This window comes from Colias philodice, chromosome 19 (assembly GCF_061535455.1).
Source record: "Colias philodice isolate Cphi_HAF_F1 chromosome 19, ilColPhil1 Martin Lab GWU primary, whole genome shotgun sequence".
Taxonomy (NCBI): Eukaryota; Metazoa; Arthropoda; class Insecta; order Lepidoptera; family Pieridae; genus Colias; species Colias philodice.
Genome location: NC_143104.1, coordinates 10,564,064 through 10,584,007, shown reverse-complemented (window position 1 = coordinate 10,584,007; position 19,944 = coordinate 10,564,064). Strand labels below are relative to the sequence as shown.

Below are 19,944 nucleotides of genomic sequence, written 5' to 3'. Positions count from 1 at the left end.
TCCAATCCTGAAGATATGTACTCTTTTTCAAAAGATTATTATAGCTTTTATTGCTAATATACAGGGTGTCCCAAAAAGTAGTGATGAACGAAAGCTGGGAGGTAGAAGACCAAGAGGGCTATCCGAATCACCCCCATGTGTATTATGCGATTTTTCGTATTTTCGGAGTTATTACATTTTTTTCAATTTTTCATCTATCGCCGAGTACGATGAGATTTTTATTTATGGTAACGTGAATTATTGCGCTAGATGCTTGATTTTTTTTGTGTGCTAAGCTGAAAGATAGGCCAATTCAGTATGGTAACATTTACTATCGTTAGATCTTCGAATGGAATAAAAAAAAGAATTAAATGCCAAGAAAGATAAAATTACCCAGTATGTTCATAACTTCAAGGGCCCATAAAAAAATAAAATCACATAAAAAAGGTTTTCCATTTGGCTTTTAAAAACTTGCTCTATCGATCAGGTAGCTACCCTAAAAATTTCATTTTATTATTCTGAAGGCTTCAATCGAAAAATTGAAATCTAAATGTGGTAAGTGCAAAATTTTTAGTAACATGATGATCATTAAAACCAATAAATAGGTGTTTAATTACCAGAATTTTTTTAAATAGCCCCGCTGTTGCTCAGTGCAAGTGCGACATCACCGTAAAAAGTTGTCTTTTAAATGTCTGAATGCTTTTTTATCATTTTTAATGGTTTCTTCTGCTACTATGAATTTCCGGGTTATTTCGTCCAAATTGGGGCATTCTCTCAAGTAGCCGAAGTCTTTTTAGTATCCCCATTGAAACAAATCAATGGGGTTTAGGTCGAGGGACCGTGGAGGCTAGGCTTTAAAGCAGGCGTCACCGGCGCATGCGCAGGCTGCAACGACCAATCCATCTTTCAGGGTATTTTTGCCCTTTAGCCTGGCCTCCACGGTCTCCGGACATAAACCCTATTGAATTTTTTCCGTGGGGATACTACAAAGACGAGAGACTGCCACAATTTGGACGAAATAACCCGGAAATTCATAGTAGCAGAAGAAACCATTAAAAATGATAAAAGAGCATTCAGACATTAAAAAGACAACTTTTTACGGTGATGTCGCACTTGCATTGAGCAACAGCGGGGCTATTTAAAAAAAAAAATCATTTTTAAACACCTATTTATTGGTTTTAATGATCATCATGTTACTAAAAATTTTGCACTTACCACATTTAGATTTCAATTTTTCGATTGAAGCCTTCAGAATAATAAAATGAAATTTTTAGGGTAGCTACCTGATCGATAGAGCAAGTTTTTAAAAGCCAAATGGAAAACCTTTTTTATGTGATTTTATTTTTTTATGGGCCCTTGAAGTTATGAACATACTGGGTAATTTTATCTTTCTTGGCATTTAATTCTTTTTTTTATTCCATTCGAAGATCTAACGATAGTAAATGTTACCATACTGAATTGGCCTATCTTTCAGCTTAGCACACAAAAAAAATCAAGCATCTAGCGCAATAATTCACGTCACCATAAATAAAAATCTCATCGTACTCGTCGATAGATGAAAAATTGAAAAAAATGTAATAACTCCGAAAATACGAAAAATCGCATAACACACATGGGGGTGATTCGGATAGCCCTCTAAGTCCTCTACCTCCCAGCTTCAGTATATCACTACTTTTTGGGACACCCTGTATATATGTATAATGATAATAATATGGGGAATGAAATAAAGACACAATTGCGTTTTTTGTTGTAATCGAAAAACAACATCCACTTGAAAATTCTGACATTTCAACGGATAATAATCAATCAACATAGAAGAAAAATGTATTCTTTACATATATGTATTTAGTTAGTTAAAGAAACGCTATCAAAATTACTACCTTCTAATGTTTATCAACGTACCTACCTTTATGCAAAGTTCAAGTTGTTTAATTAGACATTGTTAGACAAATAGGTATACTCATTGCATCTTCGATTAATTTGCTTTAATTACGAAGATGCATCATGTGCATACAAGATGCTTATTTAGAGCTGTTATCATAGTTAACTGTAAAAAAATGTTACAATAGATTTAAAAAGAGATTTGCCTATAATATGTGAAATGTATCTGATGATTAGATGATGATAAAAATCTAAGTAAAAATTGCATATGCTGCACTCATTCAGACTGTAACTATATCTCTGTGCGATTTCATCGAGTTCCAATCAGCCGTTTATATGCGTGAAAGAGTAACAAAAACAAACATGAAAAATTCGCATTTATAATAGAAGTAGGATATATTTATTAACTATATTTATGACGTAACTAGAAGTGCAGTTGGATCATGTTTCTGTTTCCACAACATGACACCTTCAGGTCATCAACCATCGCACGAGGAAGGCTCGAATTTACGCGTAAATAATACTTATTATTTACCATATTTATGCAATACATTTGTATATATAAATCTATTTTATATTGTACTAGCTGTGCCGCAGTGCTCCACTCCTGTGATGATATATGTATGGCCTATAGCCTTCCTCGATAAATGGCTATCTAACACCGAAATAATTTTTCAAATCGGACTTCAGTAGTTCCTGAGATAAGCGCGCTCAAACAAACAAACTCTTCAGCTTTTTAATATAAGTATAGATTTTAATATAAAGAGGAAATAATTTCTTGTTTTGAAAATTTCACCACCAGAAAGATATTCGCATATATGACGAGAAATGAGTTATGTCGCTTTGGCTTAAATTTATTTTGAGATTTTTGAGTTTTACAAAATTTCGGTTACAGGTACAAAGATAACATATATACTGTATAACATTCCGTTAATTTTCATTAAAACCTTGATACTTCAATAATCTCAGATAATCAGTAATCAATTAACATAAACATATTGTTATAATGTCTCATCTATATTTCATTCATTTTAATGTGGGTCATTAAATGCCATAACGAGTCTGTTACTTTGTCCCATTCCCATATAAAAATAATATAAAACAAGATTGAAGATAATCACAAAGACAATGTAGGTGGTCTGCTCTCTAGTTAATTGTACGGCTTCACGCGAACTCAAAGCAAGGCAATAACACCAGTCTAGACCAAAATAATATCATTTCCTGTACCCATTTTCATTAGCATTGTTCGTAGTATTTACAACTTATTCAATGGAATAATGGTAACAGACAATTTTAAACCGTATCAACGTGGGATAGGTGCGTAAATGCCGTGTGTTGTTTGTTGAATATGTAATAACGTTTCTGAATACTGTTTTTATTTGCAATCAATCAAATAGATTGAATCTATTTAGATGCAAGTGTGCCGTTGGTGTATTTAACTACATATTTGAGTGTCACTTTAACGTGTAATATAACACATAATATGACGATTGACGATATTATTACATGCTACTGCTGCGCCCCGCGGTTTCACGCGCGGATAAAACCGCGAACCTTTCATCATCTGTCATTAAATTATTTCATCATTTACTTTACGCTAATTCACTAAATGAATTGGTTTTTCAACAAAAAGTGTATTTGACTTTGGTTCTCCTTTTCAGAAGCTATTTTCATTACACAATTCATTCAAATCTGTAGTTTTAGTAAAAACTATAATAGTAATAATTAGTAGGTTTTCTTATCGTTATACTTACATATTTGCGAATAAAAATATTGTTGCGATTGAATTCTATGTACAAATTTGAAATGTAAGTAGGTGAGATCAAAAGAATTCGCAACAATAATTGAAATTGTTTCACTTAGAAAGTACAGATAGGCAATTTATTTTTCTTTGAATTTAAATCGTTTGTCGGACAATTAAACTACAGAATTAGCTTATTATATAATTGGAACGGCAATATGCTTAGTTGACGAATCGAGGGACAAAAATAATACGCATATTATTATTAGCTTGTAGGGTGACAATATCTTATCACTTATAATACCACAAGAGCAGGAAAAATCTGAAAAACTTGACTCCTTCATTTGTTTGCAACGAACCTATCGGAAAATACCCGATAATTTTGAAGCTCGTGTGGTATTCGGGGGATTATTTTTCCGTCCCAAATGTCGGCCAATATTTTTTTTAATAATAAATACAACCATCGGTATTCTGTTCTACACGTCAGATACACGATACTGCTCAGTGCACACTTTATATAATTAGTTAATTACATTATAATATTGTGTATTTAATATAACAACATATTGTTAAATTCTAATTTATTCAAATATTCATGTAAACTTTTACAAGAGTTTATGAATAATAATTGATTCAGAATGTCGCTTCCGAGACGAATTGATATATAACTACACCCACCCAAAAATATCTTCAATAATTCAGCAATATGCCAATGTTTTTTCAAATGACCACCTGGGAGTGGGAATACAGTATTGTAAAATCAAAAATGATGCAGTCTGTACTGTAAGAATACATAGTCACGCCATGTTTACGCGAGTGCAAACGTGGCACCGCGAATGACTTAACTGAAACCTAGACGAGTCTAGACTTCAGCTAAAATTGTCTGTCGATGTGTGTCGATTAGTCTCCCGGACTGCGACCTTGCTGCAGTGTCGTGGGTTCGAAATAAAAAACTAAATTTGAAGAGACGAATAAAAATTATTTAAAGATTATTCGGAAATACATCTGCAATTTTAGTACATCATATGTATTTTTCTTTAAAGATATTATTTTGGCAACATGAAACATTACCTACACAATTTTTTCTTGACGATTAGCAACAAACTTTCTAGGTCTAAAGGCAAACATAATATACATTATTTATACATATATAGATGCATGTTATGCACACAGGTCTTACAAGTCCTACATACATCTTATATATGTTACGGCTAAAGGTAGGTGAGAACATAAACTTAAGATTAGCCGGCTAAACTTAGGTTTATTTTCGACGAGGTGTTAATGTTAGTTTGTTCTATCTTTAGCCGGCTAAACTTAAGTGTAACCGCAGGCCCGTGGCTAAAAATGTCGGGGTGGGTAGATTTGGTTACTATAATACATGTAAGGAACAGGGCGAGTGTTTTCTGGCACTTCGCCGGCTGCTGCCGCAGCACGCTCGCTGCGCTCGCTCGGCTCGTGCGGGTCTTAAGAGTTCTAACCTAACCTAACCTAGCCACCAGCTTTCTGCCCTGAGTCGGGGTGGGTAGATTTGGTTACTATAATACATGTAAGGAACAGGGCGAGTGTTTTCTGGCACTGTGCGGGCCCCTCAAGCCCTCCACCGGCCCGGCGCTAACCAAATCTACCCACCCCGACATTTTTAGCCACGGGCCTGCGGTTACACTTAAGTTTAGCCGGCTAAAGATAGAACAAACTAACATTAACACCTCGTCGAAAATAAACCTAAGTTTAGCCGGCTAATCTTAAGTTTATGTTCTCACCTACCTTTAGCCGTGACACATATAAAATTCTCGTGTCACAATGTTAGTCTGCATACTCCTCCGAAACGGGTGGACCGATTCTCATGAAATTTTCTGTGCATATTGGGTAAGTCTGAGAATCGGCCAACATCTATTTTTCATATGTACCACGGGCGAAGCCGGGGCGGACCGCTAGTATATATATATAAATGCTTCGCTTTATACTCAAACTGAAAATATTGTGACAATCATTTGAACATTTGTACACACAAATCTACACCTCTAACTCATCAACATCAAGTTTCATCATCAGTAGGTTACATTAAAATGCTTCTAACAACCAATCAGCAATCGAGATGCATTCTATCGCCGGTAATTGAATCTTGGCCAAGATGGATCACCGCATTACCACTGACCTTCATACGAGCCGTGATTTATGAACCGCTTTCTATGCGATAGCCCACGATGTGTAATTATCATGTTTAAATTGACCTTGATTATATTTCCTTGACCTTGATTTTGATAAGGAATTTAGTATGCCGTAAAGTATTAGATTACGTTTCTGTTTTCGTATTTAGTGATTGGTACCGCTCGTTCTTTTTTGGGAGAAAATAAAAAATACTAAATTATTTCAAAAAAAAAAATTGTCCATTTATATCTGTGAAAATCATGCCTCTTATTAGTACTTAGATCCATTTTGATTCTCAAAATGAAAATTGAATACTTAGCATTTTTTTTGTTTAGTACATCCATACTAATAGTCCATTGAATGAGTCCCTCCAAGGGGGGTCTAGAGTGCGTGAGTTAGTAACGTAAGATGTTTCTTCGGAAACATGTCAAGAGTCCCTAGGTAATAAACATACTAAAACCCCGGGCCACTAGGAGGAGCCCCGGAGTGGGGGGAGGGGGGAAATGGGTCCATTTTTTCATTTTTCGCTTAAATCTCAAAAACGGTACATGTTAGAGAAAAACTTTCAAGGAAAAATTGAAAGGCCATAAAATTATCTACAAGTTGTACCTGAATCATTTTTTCCTATATCCTACCGTTTCTGAGTTATACGCAGTAAAACATGATTTTGGCTCAAACAATTTCAACATCAATCGATCAAAAAATATTTCTTTCTTCCAAAAAACTCAAATGTGCAACTTGTGACCAGTACTGATAGATTGCTCTTAATTAGTTCTATAATTGGTAAAATAAACACATTCCTCCATGGAAGCCTTTAGGAGGAATCGATTGTCAAAATATTATATTAGGGCAGTTTGAGTTACTGAACTTGATCTTTTTATTTTTTTTCTTCCAAAAAACTCAAAAGTGCAACTTGTGACCGGTACAGATAGATTGCTCATAATTAGGTCTATCATTGCTAAAAATACCACATTCCACCACGGAGGCGTTTACGGGGAATTGAATTTTATCAGGGTAGTTACGATACATGAACTTTTTATTTTTTTTCTTCCAAAAAGCTCAAAAGTGAAACTTGTGACCGGTACAGATAGATTGCTCATAATTAGGTCTATCATTGATAAAAATACCAGATTCCACCATGGAGGCGTTTACGGGGAATTGAATTTTATTAGGGTAGTTAGTTAAAAAGTTCATGTATCGTAACTACCCTAATAAAATTCAATACCTCCTAAAGGCCTCCATGGTGGAATCTGGTTTTTTTATCAATGATAGACCTAATTATGAGCAATCTATCGGTACCGGTCACAAGTTGCACTTTTGAGTTTTTTTGGAAGAAAAAAAATAAAAAGTTCAAGTATCGTATCTACCCTAATAAAATTCAATTCCCCGTAAACGCCTCCATGGTGGAATCTGGTATTTTTATCAATGATAGACCTAATTATGAGCAATCTATCTGTACCGGTCACAAGTTGCACTTTTGAGTTTTTTGGAAGAAAAAAATAAAAAGATCAAGTTCAGTAACTCAAACTACCCTAATATAGTATTTTGACAATCGATTCCTCCTAAAGGCTTCCATGGAGGAATGTGTTTATTTTACCAATTATAGACCTAATTAAGAGCAATCTAACAGTACCAGTCACAAGTTGCACTTTTGAGTTTTTTGGAAGAAAAAAATAAAAAGATCAAGTTCAGTAACTCAAACTACCCTAATATAGTATTTTGAAAATCGATTCCTCCTAAAGGCTTCCATGGAGGAATGTGTTTATTTTACTAATTATAGACCTAATTAAGAGCAATCTATCAGTATCGGTCACAAGTTGCACTTTTGAGTTTTTTTGGAGAAAAAAAATAAAAAGTTCAAGTATCGTAACTACCCTAATAAAATTCAATTCCCCGTAAACGCCTCCGTGTTGGAATCTGGTATTTTTATCAATGATAGACCCAATTATGAGCAATCTATCTGTACCGGTCACAAGTTGCACTTATGAGTTTTTTGGAAGAAAAAAATAAAAAGATCAAGTTCAGTAACTCAAACTACCATAATATAATATTTTGACAATCGATTCCTCCTAAAGGCTTCCATGGAGGAATGTGTTTATTTTACCAATTATAGACCTAATTAAGAGCAATCTATCAGTACCGGTCACAAGTTGCACTTTTGAGTTTTTTGGAAGAAAGAAATATTTTTTGATCGATTGATGTGGAAATTGTTTGAGCCAAAATCATGTTTTACTGCGTATAACTCAGAAACGGTAGGATATAGGAAAAAATGATTCAGGTACAACTTGTAGATAATTTTATGGCCTTTCAACTTTTCCTTGAAAGTTTTTCTCTAACATGTACCGTTTTTGAGATTTAAGCGAAAAATGAAAAAATGGACCCATTTTCCCCCTCCCCCCACTCCGGGGCTCCTCCTAGTGGCCCGGGGTTTTAGTATGTTTATTACCTAGGGACTCTTGACATGTTTCCGAAGAAACATCTTACGTTACTAACTCACGCACTCTAGAACTTTTTATTCAATGGACTATAATACATATTATAAATGCGAAAGTAACTCTGTCTGTCTGTCTGTTACTCAATCACGCCTAAACTGAACCAATTTTCATGAAATTTGGTATATGGAGATATTTTGAATTTTGATACCCGAGAAAGGACATATGCTACTTTTTATCCCGGGAAAATGACGCAATCCCGGAAATCCCATGGGAACGGGAACTATGCGGGTTTTTCTTTGCCTGCACGGGCGAAGCCGCGGGCGGAAACCTAGTATATTATATGCATAATATGCTTATGCATTTAATAAATAAGTTGTTATTCACAATGACTGCGCTCTATTAAGCTAAACATAACATTATAATTAGTTTTGAATTAAATAACATTTTTCAATTTCTGTTCATATTAAAGTTTTTATAGCTGCTATTAAACCTGGTTTAATGGTCGGACCGGTAAAAGAATAAATTAACTGTTTGATCCTTTTCCGGGAATAATAAAAGTTGGATAAGAAATACATGGTTTAGGGCCGATTTTTCAATCTTTGGTTAAAATTTATCCGTCCAATAAAGTATTACACGAACATTTTAAAATGTCACCTGTAAACTGTCATATACGGACAATTAGAATACATTTTTGAAATGGTAGTTTAATACGTTATTCGATGAATAAGTTTTAACCAAGGATTGAAAAATCAGCCCTTAATAAAGTTGTCTTAGATAATTACTAGGTAAATTAACAAATAAAATGTCCAAAACAAAAGTTTTGTTATCCTAAAGATTCACGTACCTTGTACTAGAATAATTTGACGATCCATGTGGGTTTAAAAAAGCTTAGTGGCGTGAATAATAGATATCTAAATATAGATAGGATAGATGCATTTGATATATTGTTTCTTTGCCTTTTATTATGTTTTCTTACCTTCTTTATTACATCATCGTCTCCTTTGTCTCTCAGACGTACACTGATTGATGTTTATTGTGAGTTAACTCGACGTCCCCCCAATTAATTAAACTGATATAGGTTTAAAATTTAACAAGTTATTGACACGATTTATGAACTTATTCAGGACAGAGGTGGGTCGGCCAATTGACCAAATTGTCGGCGAAATTGCGACTGCATTGTGTTGGTATCATGTTTTAGTAACAATTTGCTTTGTAATTTACTCTTTGTTTTGGTTGTGTGAAGCGTATTCACTAGAGTTCCCAGTCTTGAGTGTATACTATTATCGACTGAAAAAAAATACCTAAAAGTTATACCGTATTCATATTGTTGTCAGAATTTTGTAAGTCAATGTGACTATGATTTCTTCTCTTGTCGGCACTGTTGAACAGTTAATCAGTGTTTACTTACGAGTTACGATTATAATAAATAGGTAAGTAGTTCTTCAAAATGATTACGCAAGTCATTATCTTTATATTGTGTATTGTTCAAATTTTGACGACATTCGCGTTACGCGAAACAATAGGAAATTAAAGATGTCCGCTTTGTAGCAACTAACAATGAATATAACGATGTATAGGTATAAAATTAAGAAATATGTATTAGTAGATTTAATTAAACAAATAAAGAAAATACAGTACTCCAAAATGCACACTTGTACAATGATCAATATTTTCTTTTAGATAACACGTAGTCAAGAAACATATCATTAAAAGCTTCCCGAACTTGTCTAATTGGCTATATTCTTATAAATTTCTAAGGAATCATTAAAAACGCATCAATCCGTTGGAAATAGTTGACAGGTAACCTATTTTAGGAACATTGAGACCCCGGGCCCTAACAAAAAACCTTGTTTCTCAATTCTCCTGTGTTCGCATTTTAAAGCATAATAATTTAGATCATTATAATTTATAAGGAAATTTAAATAACTGTTTGAATTGTAAACAACCTCTTTATTCATAAAAAGGTAAATTATATGTATAGAATAAAACAGTGCACATTAAAACGGCCAATATGTATTTAATTTCTAAAAATAACTGTACTCACTTTGAAATGAAATATACTCAAACAAGAGTAGGTAATTATATTTTGAGGTCTGCTCATAATCATATCGTTGCAACTACTAGTTATTTGTTAATAAGTAACAATTTATTAAATTTTATATATTTTTGTAGGCAGACGTCCTTCAGAAAGAAGGCTGAGTGAGAGGCTGCGCTTGTGCATCTATTGTTTAGAATCGATTGCAATATTTAGAGGTTATACCTATACCTGAAACGCGACATCGCACCCGTGGGTAGTTTTGCAATTTGCAAGTAAAATATATTAGCAGAGATGTTTGTAAATTTGCCAATTCGCTCAAAAAATTAAATTTATTTTGTCAGAACGTTATTACTCTACTGCTGTGAGTTTCTATTACAGAGGCATATTATTATAATCTTATTATATACCTATATTTAATATTATGAATCTAAAAAAAAACATTAAAAATGTATAAAACTGTAATATCGTGGCAGTTAAATACATATAACTCTTTCATTTTTTATACGTATATAACTGAACAAAAAGTATTACAACATAAGTAAAAGTAAAAGGCTTGTTTGTTTCTCTACACTTTAAAGTTCAAAGGTTCACAGACGGTAATTTTTTTCAACGAACATCAATAAAATTTGAAGTACATAGTTGTAAACACTTTCAATTTTAAATAATAATATCAAGTGTTTGCGAGATAAATTCGCCAATGATTGGCTGCGGTCACTGAACTCAGCCAATGGTGTTATTAAAAGAAATTGCCATGCTGTTAAAGCTTGTGCAGTGTGAAGGAAGCGAGGCGATAGATACAATTCCTAAAAAATTAAAAACCTTTTGCTTAGTTTATTTTATTTATTGTTAAACACATATTATGTTCCTGTATGACTATGACTTGTGTTAATTTTTGATGTTTAAATTATTAGATATTGATAACAAATGCATTCTTGCATATCATGTGGATTGTAGAGTGTAAGTATTTCTACGATATTGTACTACTAAATATTATCCAATTGTAAGATATATACAGGAGAGATATAAGAACAAACAGAGCAAATTTAAATAATTGTAACATTTTTATTATAGCGTAGATACCATTTCATATTATGCAATGCAAAGCCTACTAAGTAATTGTTTGTAAATTCTTATTTAATAAGAATTTACAAACAATTACTTAGTAGGTACTTACTACTATTTATTCCTATACATAATCGCTTTAAAAGAATCCTGCTATTAATGCAATTTTTGAAGATAATTCCACAATATAGCTATAGCTTATCTCGCACTGGTAAACAAACTGGATCCATCCGGATGCTGCATTACTTTTTGAACTTAAACTCATTTGCGGGAAGTTTTTGCACGGCCGAAACATTTTAATGGAAAATCGACTTAATTACCAGCAAACAGAATCTTATTTTGCATCGAAATTTTAAATTAATTATGTGATTAGTTTTATTGTATATAACAGTTGTATCTTATTGATAATGAGGTGTATTGTGTAACGAGATGTTTAGCTTAAATAGGATTTTAATGTGTTCATTTTTTTGGCTTCTTCACAAACTAATTTGGCCAAATCATGTGGCTTCTTTGGGGAAAAGAGTTTCGTGATTACTTATAATATGAAACATTCTGCAATTTAACACATTGTATAAGGAAGTATAACAATATTAACCTTCTTAACCTTACAGAAATATAGTTATTATGGAACGGTTTCTCCATATTGCGATATAAAAAACAAAACTAAAACGATATTTTTGTGCAGTTCGCTTCTTATTTAATGAAGTTTTTTAATTTGATTAACATCATCAAATTTTTATTTATTATTATTTACAAAATGAAAATTACTATCTCCACGAATATACGGTCTCCACGAGCACTTTGGAACACATGTCTTCGCTATCGCGTTGCATACCTATTATATAGAAATTACTGAAATATCTATATATTATATAAAACTCAAAGGTGACTGATATAGTGATCTATCAACGCACAGCCCAAACCACTGGTCGTATCGGGCTGAAATTTGGCATGCAGGTAGATGTTAGGACGTAGGCATCCGCTAAGAAAGGATTTCCCGAAATTCTTGCGGGAACGGGGAAAAACAGGGATGCACGTACAAAGTCGTGGGCGGAAGCTAGTTCAAATATATATTTACTATTATAGCGTACCATGAAAATACTTGCCATGATGAAATCAACTATGCCGTATTAACTACGCACAAAGTGTTGAACAATAATTAGGAAATACTTTATCTCATTACTCTTAATACGAAGTTAAAGATAAACATGGGCCAATATCTAAAAATATCTATACTTGATAACTGCACGTTATCGTGGTGTAACTGGGTCGCCTAAAATTGAAGTAATATATCACTATTTCGTACATTGGGTGCAATTGCCGAAGACATTACTTATTCTTCTTCAATTTAAACTCATTCTGGGTATTGTTTTGTGAAAATTGATTTGGAAATTATGTGATTGAAACGTATAATTTTATCAGAGAGATATTTAAGATTATTGTGTATCGAACGTCTTTATTAGCTTCCATTATAATGAGAAACCGAGAGACCGTCTTACAATATTTTTTACTGTCTTTTCTAATACAGCTTAAAATATTAGCAAATTGTTTTAGGATAGATATTTTCCACGATTTACATAAAATAATATTATTTTCCAACAAATTATTAGTGAAGTAGTCAGAAAGACGTTGTTAAATACATACATAAGATTTGTTGCTTATTTTGTAACATTACCTTGACTGCTTGTGGTTATATCTAGAATGTCACAAAAATTGACGTTAACTGCACACTATGACGCAGTTAATGATGCATTAATTGGCATATATGTGTTAAAAACATTGTAGCATATGTAAACTTGTTTATTTTGTCAGCTTGTTTGATAATTTATAATTTTACCCTTCAAATATCTGCTATTATTGAGGTAATATTTCGTTGCGTATAGACTTAACATTTATACACATCAAAATGTAATTAAAGAAAGGGTTTTGAGGAAACTCCCGAAGATTTCTAAGACACAAAGTTTCGGTTTCGGCCCAGTTATAAAAAAATAAATTGTTATTTCTAGGAGACTTGCGGGTTTTGCCTTGAGCGGGCAAAACCTCGGGCGGAAAGCTAGTAATTTATATGTTCACATATATAATATACAAGGTCGGTGTGTCGCCGGCGGATTGGCGTATCCTTGCACATTTCGTATATCCGTCATATCCTTACGTACAAGTGGGTGCTTCCTTTGTTCATCTCAATGTGTCGCTAAACGGTGCACCTGGAGATTTGCACGCGATTCATTGCATTAACTACAAGTGCATAGATTAAAAAGGCCAGAAGAACTCCTGTGTAAGTTAGGACGGCTTTGTTAGATATTTTGTTGGTGGTACCTACACAGGTGGAAATAAGTGTGATTAGTTAGGACTGGTTGCTCATTGTTTTTTCCAAAAAGAAGCACTTAGTAGAGCAAAGTAACTGGTTCCTTTAGATGTTATCCTTAAATAAATAATAAATAAATAAATCTTTATTTGCTCAAATGTGGTTTTCTTTATTGATTTTGTTTTAATTTGAACAATACCTATTATCTATAGGTACTAATATTATAAAGAGGAAAGGTTTGTAATTATGTATGTATGTATGGTTTTCACGCATAAACTACTGGACCGATTGCAATGAAATTTAGCTAACATATAGAGGGTAACTTGGATTAACACATAGGCTAGGTTTTATCCCGGAAATCCCACGGGAACGGGAGATACGCAGGTTTTTCTTTGAAAACGCGGGCGAAGCCGTGGGTGGAAAGCTAGTATTAAATAATTAAATAAAAAAGCAATTTTAAATGCACAGGTTAAATGTAAGGAAATTACATAATTGAGGCTTATAACGTGATTAAATCCAAGTTTGTTAACATACTGAAAAGGTTTATTCTGTGATGGTACAATGGCAATTTAGAAAGTAAAATTTGTAAATAACCAAATGGGCGTAAATGTACAGAGAGTTTATGAGCATTTCGCTAATTTATTTTCACATTGAAATCTCTTAGTAACGGCATGACTTCTAGTAATCTGACTACAAAATCTAGCTTTCTCGTTACTATAATTATAAAGTAGTAGATAGTATATATGTTTGTTTATTATGAACAAATAACCAAGGTCATGTTACTTTTTTTGGTAATAGTTGTATACGTAGTATATTATTATTAGTCTGTGGTAATAGACAAAGAGAAGATAATGGTATCATTAGTTCGTAATATTTAATTACCGTAAAGAAATAAAATAGATATCATAGTTAGTCATGTGAGTATAAATATTACACAGTCAATAAGAATTCAATAACAACTTTATATAGATAAATATGTAGATTGTAATACATATATAAGTTATATATCCTTTCGGCTTATTTTTTATTGATTTATAATAGGCTCGGAATCTTAGATATTTAATTATACCTTGTTTAACATCGTATCTATTACGTTAAGAATGTAAGAATTTTTTAATTGGATACAACGTAACTTCATTCAACGGTTTTCAATTAGCAGACTTCCTGAAAATAGCTAATGCTGCATTCTTAGCACATATTTATAAATATTATTGGATCAATCAGAGCCATATTATAATAGACTATAATATAGCCTATACTCTATAGTCTATAGCCTTTCTCGATAAATGGGCTATCTAACACCAAATAATTTTTCAAATCGGACCAATAGTTCCTGAGATTAGCGCGTTCAAACAAACAAACTCTTCAGCTTTATAATATTAGTATAGATTAGGCCTTTACATGATATCTGCTGTACGATGGAGTGCTAAGACCATCTCTGACTCCGGACTGCTATTGAATCCGCAAATTCCCAAATATGTACTTTATATATGACATGGTATTCGAACCCTAGCCTAGTTGATCTTTTAATCTAATATGGTAACTACAGATACGTTAATTTATTTTATTACTAATTTTAAAAGCTTCGCAATTTTTTTTGCGGAACGGTAAATTATAAATACATAAAAGTTTAAAAGCTTGTTGGATCATTAGTGTAGTAGTGGCATTTATTAAAGGAAATACTTTTAGTCAAAGGAAGCCGTTTATTTATAAATTTGTTTTATAATTTGCTAATAATAAAAGTATGTTTCGTGGAACCTATCGGAAAATACCCGATAATTTTGAAGCTCTTGTGGTATTATAAGTGAGAAAACAATGAGCAAGAATTTAATTTCTAAAAAAAAATCGAATCGAAAACAATCTAAACCAACGTATCTTCACTAATATTCCGACGAAGTAAGATTTGATTGATTTTAAGTTTTACGATTAAAAAACAATCAAATCTTACTTCTTTCGTTCATAATTTCACAATTTTACACTTTACAACACAGCTAACCAGATTCGGATAAAAATGGCAAAGAGGTAGATTATATACTCGCCTCTTTGCTGGCGCAAAGGTTTAATAAATATATAACTAAGCGCACTACAAAAGGCCTACTTTTATTCCTGTACACATGAATGAAACCGCGTGTTGTAGCTAGCTTTATATTATAACTACTGCTGAATAATTGGAAGCCCATTATAACTTCCAAGGTTGCACTTTGCCGACGAATTTGGAGAGATAATTTGCAAACAATAGATCAAAAGAACAGGCCTTCTGCATTCTGTTACGGTAATTTTAATATCTATAAATAAATATTAAATACCTTTTTATATTATTGTCACAGTATTACAATATTATTTACTATTCCTACAATAATATTCCCTACTGTGTTATTGTGTCTCGAGAGGAAATAGAAAGCTGGTAAACTGCAAAGGTCGTTAGGTTTAAATTTCTAAAACCGCGTAAGTGTTAATTTTCGTGTAACGTTGTTGCAATTTGACTTGCTAATCCATTAGATATGTGTCAATATTTTACGGATATCTCAGCAAGTGTTAGAAAAGATCAGTGTATGTATTTCTTAAATTTACTGACACCGAGACGACGAAATTTTGTGTAATTATAAGATTAAATAAACACCTAATTTAAAATAATTTTTAATGATATTATATACCTATAATCATACATACATATAAAATAAGTACGTGCAAACTCACTGAAATACATGTATTGTTTTTATAGGGATATCAATGCCGGAAATAAATTAAAATGATTTAAGAACACTCTTAATCTTTCTACTCTACACTTTCTAGCGTTACTATCTGGGTTCTTTATAAACTCATGCGCGTCAAAATTGCACACACTCCATTGGTTAAATAAAATCAAGCTATTTTCGTATAATTGCAGATACAACAAACATCCCGTGCTTCAACAGGAGTATAGAATTACAATTTACAAATTCCATCTATTAATCGTTAGTAACCCACGTGTTCAGTTTTGTTATTTTATAATCTTAACCAGAAACAGTGCAAGTGATTTAGATAAAGTTTAAACATCCTTTGTAAGTGTTAAAAGTAGATTGTGTAGGCCAATGTTTAAATTTGAGTAAATCGGTTATTGAGTGAGTTGACCCACTTACGTTGTTTTGATTTCTATTGATGTTTCAACCTCATTCTGGGAATATTTCTTAGCAATAATAGGTTAAGTATGTTGGGTTTTTGCCTTTTTAGTAATAACTAGCTTACCGCCCGCGGCTTCGCCCTGCTTTGTCTAAAACCTAGCAAATTATATACTAAAACGGAAAACCTTCCTCTTGAATCACTCTCTATCTATCTATTAAAAAAAAACCGCATCAAAATCCGTTGTGTAGTTTTAAAGATTTAAGCATACAAAGGGACATAGGGAAATAGGGACACAGAAAGCGACTTTGTTTTATACTATGTAGTGATGAAGAGGTTGGCGGTATTTGTTTAAACTGAATTTAAAGAGATTTCAATATTATATGTGTAGATGTATTTTTGTGACTACAGAATAATATCTAAGTAAGAACATATTCATCCATTTATAATAATAATTCGTGGTAAATGTTAAAAATATGTAATGACGATTCAAAAGTGCTTCTAGAAGAAGTCTACTTAATTGAATTAATAAATGTTTGAGTTTGAGTTTCATATACTTTAAAACCTTTGATCTCAATTGAGCTACCTCTTCTAAGGTACTACAGATTGTGCCTCATAAGAGCAAAACAATAAAATTAGAATCTGCGCTTAAATACCAAGTGCAGCACTTCAGATTGTGGTTACTGGGTTACTAAGCTTCATAAAATGGATTTAACTCTACGCAGAACTAATTTTATTATACTTTGGTACCGCATTCCGAATTAGCACTTAGTTATGTCCTCCGGTTTCATCCGCTGGTAATAGTAGACTATGACAATGCGTTTTCAACTATTTTCATTCCTAATTGTATTGATATCGCTGCTATGCCAAAAATGGGAACGAGATAGAGAGACTTTCGCATTTATAATAATTTATATTAGAATACTAGCGGTCCGCCCCGGCTTCGCCCGTGGTACATGTTTACGTTTTCTCTACATAAGAACCATCCTCGTACTTCAAGGAATATAATAAAAAAAGAATTATCGAAATCGGTTCAGCCGTTCTCGAGTTATGCGCTTACCAACACATTTTGCGATTGCGATTGATGAATCGCAAAATGTGTTGGTAAGCGCATAACTCGAGAACGGCTGAACCGATTTCGATAATTCTTTTTTTATTATATTCCTTGAAGTACGAGGATGGTTCTTATGTAGAGAAAACGTAAACATGTACCACGGGCGAAGCCGGGGCGGACCGCTAGTAATATGGATGGAACTTTTTAGTTTTTACTGGAAGTATTGGTATGGTTAGTATGAGTGTTAATACTAAGTAAGAAAACTGTTATCTTTTAAGTCTATATACACAGAGGATAATCTAAATCTGTTTTCAAGCCAGGAGGCAGAGATTAGAAAACATTATATGTATACCTTATTTCTTAAGTCAAATAATTAGTTACTGATAAATATACTATATAGAAATTTGATTTGATTTGATTTGATTTGATAGAAATAATGAGAACAAATTAATATAAAGTGATTGACGTAAAGGTATTGATCGAATAATCGGTTAAATAAGGCATAATAACAGAATCTTGCGATTATGTGCGCTGATAAGAAAAGGTAATTAATTCTAATTAATTTTACTGCGACCCTTAAACTTCACGGTTGATAAACGGTCATAATTCATAATGCACTATTTTCGCATTAATATTAATTAATATTATGTAGTTTTGAATGTGGATTTGATAAGCGATTCTCGGCTCTATTTATTTGCTCGATAAGGTTTCTTTTTACTTAATTTAAAGACTGAGCAAGATCCAAGTATAGAAAATTGACAAGGGCAGACAGTATTAGAACATTAAAGTAAAAAAAGCCGTTAAACAGCCTTAATAACTAGTTAACGCTGTTTAGGTAGAAAAATGAAAAAATCTCAATGAAAATTGAAAACCTTATATTTATTTTAGTACTAGATCCCACCGCAGGATAACTTCGTTCATAGTTTTTTTGATGAAACCAAAAGTTTATGTATATTTATAATTAGGAGAATATATTATATCGACTAGATTTCCAATCAAAATTTGGCCGCAAAAAACTATGAACGAAGTAATCCTGCAGTTGGGATCTTAGACTATTTAGTGTTTTTAACAATCGTCACACTAATCGTGACATGACACTTCAATAATGTTTGTTTTTATAAACCAAAGTTAATATTGCACGAGTAACAACGATTAAAATATAAACATTTAAAATATAAACTTGTTGAACAGGAAAATGCATTCTTAGAAACTTTCTGACGCTAAAATGTTTGCACAAAATATCTCGGAAATGGCTATTCTGTTTAACGTTTAATCAAAGGGATAGAGGATAGCGGTTGTTAAAGTTTTAATGTATCCTGTGTCCCTTTTCTGGGAATGCAAAATTATCACTTTAGCTATTTTTAAAAGATGTATGAAATGAAAAATAGCAAGTTATAAGTTTTTACATTATGTATATGAAATTATCTCGTAAAATCTATTTTTAATGCAAACATGCGCATAGCTTGGAATATATGATCTGATATAGGATATGCAGAAAAATGCATGTTTGTATTTAAGCTGTAGTACTCTGTACAAGACTTTAAAGCTGTTTAATTTTTTTTCTACAGATTAAATCCGTCCTTATGGAATGATTGATTAAGAGTAACAAGAATCCATTCAAATATCAACACATTTTAATCAAATTACATGTTCAAAACGCGATATTTTATAAAATATGGTTTCTATAGAATTACGATAGTAGGTTGATTTAAGAAACATATTTTACAAAGATTACCAAGCAGTCACGCGATTAATTATCGAGTGTTTTATACCTAAAGACACTTATTCTTCACATAATACACAGATAATAAAACCACTAACAATCCACCCGCATGTTTCCAGATGCAAACGATCCTGCATCACAACAGCAGTGGATCCGCGGCGTACACCGGCCGTTTGAAGAAGCGGGAGGTCCACCGCGCCATCTCGCTGCACCCCGTTAAGGATCACAGGCAGATGTACAGATTGCATACTTATTTTAAGGTAAGTGTTTGGATTGTATTCAAAAGAAAGTTGGAAAAGCAGTGCGTGTGATATCATTGATATTGGAACAAACGCATGGTGGAAATTGGTTGCATATGCACAGGTGTGAGGTGTTCGTAGCGTAGTACGAATTTTAGATCGTTAGTAGCGTATTTTATAGGCGTTTGTACAATTGGGGTTGTATTTATTAGTTTTTTGTTATATTAATCTTTCATTTTA

The 19,944-nt window shown here is 32.7% G+C and overlaps 2 protein-coding genes and 1 long non-coding RNA gene across 3 annotated transcripts in view; all 3 read left to right on the top strand.

The window, feature by feature from the left end:
- Window positions 1-19,944, top strand: part of LOC149480164 (uncharacterized) — a 381,320-nt gene that overhangs the window by 28,177 nt on the left and 333,199 nt on the right. The gene's annotated exons all lie outside the window — the stretch shown is intronic.
- Window positions 1-19,944, top strand: part of LOC149480175 (uncharacterized) — a 204,404-nt gene that overhangs the window by 173,544 nt on the left and 10,916 nt on the right. The gene's annotated exons all lie outside the window — the stretch shown is intronic.
- Window positions 1-19,944, top strand: part of Chsy (Chondroitin sulfate synthase) — a 46,610-nt gene that overhangs the window by 16,681 nt on the left and 9,985 nt on the right. Inside the window, exon 2 of the mRNA XM_089707198.1 lies at window positions 19,585-19,725. Within this exon, the coding sequence (XP_089563324.1) occupies window positions 19,585-19,725 (141 nt within the window). The remainder of the gene's footprint in view (window positions 1-19,584; window positions 19,726-19,944) is intronic.